At 45.4% G+C, this 1,890-nt stretch overlaps 1 protein-coding gene across 1 annotated transcript; it reads right to left on the bottom strand.

Annotated features, from left to right (window-relative positions):
* Positions 1 to 244: 244 nt before the first annotated feature.
* Positions 245 to 1,493, bottom strand: LOC136452274 (uncharacterized). The gene is made up of 2 exons (XM_066452892.1): positions 930 to 1,493; positions 245 to 654 (listed from the first exon to the last, which is right to left on the bottom strand). Exons 1-2 carry the CDS (start codon positions 1,335 to 1,337, stop codon positions 496 to 498), a joined length of 567 nt encoding a protein of 188 aa, XP_066308989.1. The 5' UTR covers positions 1,338 to 1,493; the 3' UTR covers positions 245 to 495.
* Positions 1,494 to 1,890: the final 397 nt, after the last annotated feature.

Raw genomic sequence — 1,890 nt, 5'->3', positions numbered from 1 at the left:
TACTTAGCTGTCTCAAACAGGATACGGAACTCAAATCTAAAATGTATCTTCAACACAATATCTATAGCCTGAGTATCTATATAGAAGACCTATTTTGGGTGCCAGGAGAGGCATAACCCAAATCTGAGTATCCTCTCTTCTAGAGACCCATTTGAATCTTATTGTTGGAGAAGAGCAAAAATAGGTATTGATCCATTTGCATATGGCGTTATTCAAAAAAACGAATATGCTTTTGTATTTTGGATCGCGGTTGCAAGAGACAGTCTTACACTACACCGATGCAAACACTGCATCATTGCTTTGAACCGTTAATTTAGTCTACAACAACAGCACCGCAGTACGGCCCCATGTTCACCGTTCAGTAGCAAGTTGCCACTCACAAACAACAATGATTCAAGTTAGTTCTTCGGCTCCAAGCTAAGCTTCAATATTTTACAAGTGTCGGTATCATAGAGAAGCTGGACTGACCAAACCCTTCATGATGGACACAAAAGCTCAGGATGCTAACACTTTCCTTATCTTGGTCTTGAACAGCATCACAGTGATTTTGTCCATGGAGAAGTAGAGGAAACAGCCTCTGGAATGTGTCACAAAGGAACCGTAGCTCGTACCAACGATGCAGTGCCACGTAGGCCCATACACTTTATCGAACTCCTGTTTGGATAGCAACAATTGAAGATTGAAAAATGTAAGAAAAGTATATAGTGATCATGCTGCCCCCAAGTGCAGCATCAGTAACATGATGACAATGTGTCTATGTTGGTTTCAACACAAGCAGCTTGTTAAAGATAGCTTATTAATTGGCCAATTTGTGAAGTATGATTTCACAAAGAACTCACTCATCTGAAAGACAAAGGAAAGGAAGATGGAAGAAGAAAACAATGGACGATGCTCTGTAGAAGGCAAGGCAAAGATCAGAACCAGCATACCTTCTTCACATCATGCGCCAGCTGCCTTGAGCTGAACTTGTCCAAGTTGTCATGGGATCGCTTAGCGCACCGGAAGGCATGCAGCTGCATGAATGGCGGCATGTCTGCGGCCATGACCTTCACCCCGAGCACCGCAACGACTTCTTTCATGTTGATCTCCATCTCCGGCATAGATCTCCTTCCGGGAGCGACGTCGACGACCTCTCTCTGCCCGAGAACAGGCACGACATGCACTCCAGACTTCTCAAGGTAGATGCCTTCGTCCTTCTGAACAACGGGGGTGGGATTTGGGGGCAGCTTGGCCTCAGGGACAACGGGATGCCTCGTCTCTTTCACGGTTCCCCTCCACTTCCCACCAAACAGCCACTGATCTGCCCTTGTCCTCCTGCTGCCTTGGCGAGCTGCCATTTCTAAGCTTGCTTGCTAATCCCTCTGCTACTCAGCTGGTTATTGGCTCTGGATCTGTATATGGGTCTTCCTAATGGCATCTATATAGCAGCATGAGAATGGCACACGCAAGCGGAATCATGTAGTCCGGGCACTTCTTAATCAATGGATTATGGTGGGTTGGATACTCTGCGATGAGTGGTGGGAGCGAGGGACAAAATTTTATTTTCTTTGGAGAGGGGAGGAAGCATAAAGAAAGCCGCAGACCATGTGCAGATTGCCTTGTTCTGCGGTATGCTGATGGCGCCGTGTATGATGGAGAAAAGCTAGTGTGTAGGTGGTTAGCTGCTGCATTAAGGCCAGATTTGAAGGATCCTAATCTCTAGTCATTCTGACAGAAAAAGTACCTCAAGTCTTCAACCACCTCACTATGTCGCTCAGTTAGTATATTATACAGGTGTCGGTAGGAGTTAGGACCTAATTTTGTGTGATTTCTGACAGTCCATTGCAAGCTTCTGATCCCCACGAAATGGATTGGAAACTTTGTCCCTAGTTTGGAAAATGCTTAATAAAT

Source organism: Miscanthus floridulus, chromosome 5 (genome assembly GCF_019320115.1).
Source record: "Miscanthus floridulus cultivar M001 chromosome 5, ASM1932011v1, whole genome shotgun sequence".
Classification (NCBI taxonomy): Eukaryota; Viridiplantae; Streptophyta; class Magnoliopsida; order Poales; family Poaceae; genus Miscanthus; species Miscanthus floridulus.
This window is presented reverse-complemented; position numbering and strand designations above follow the sequence as displayed.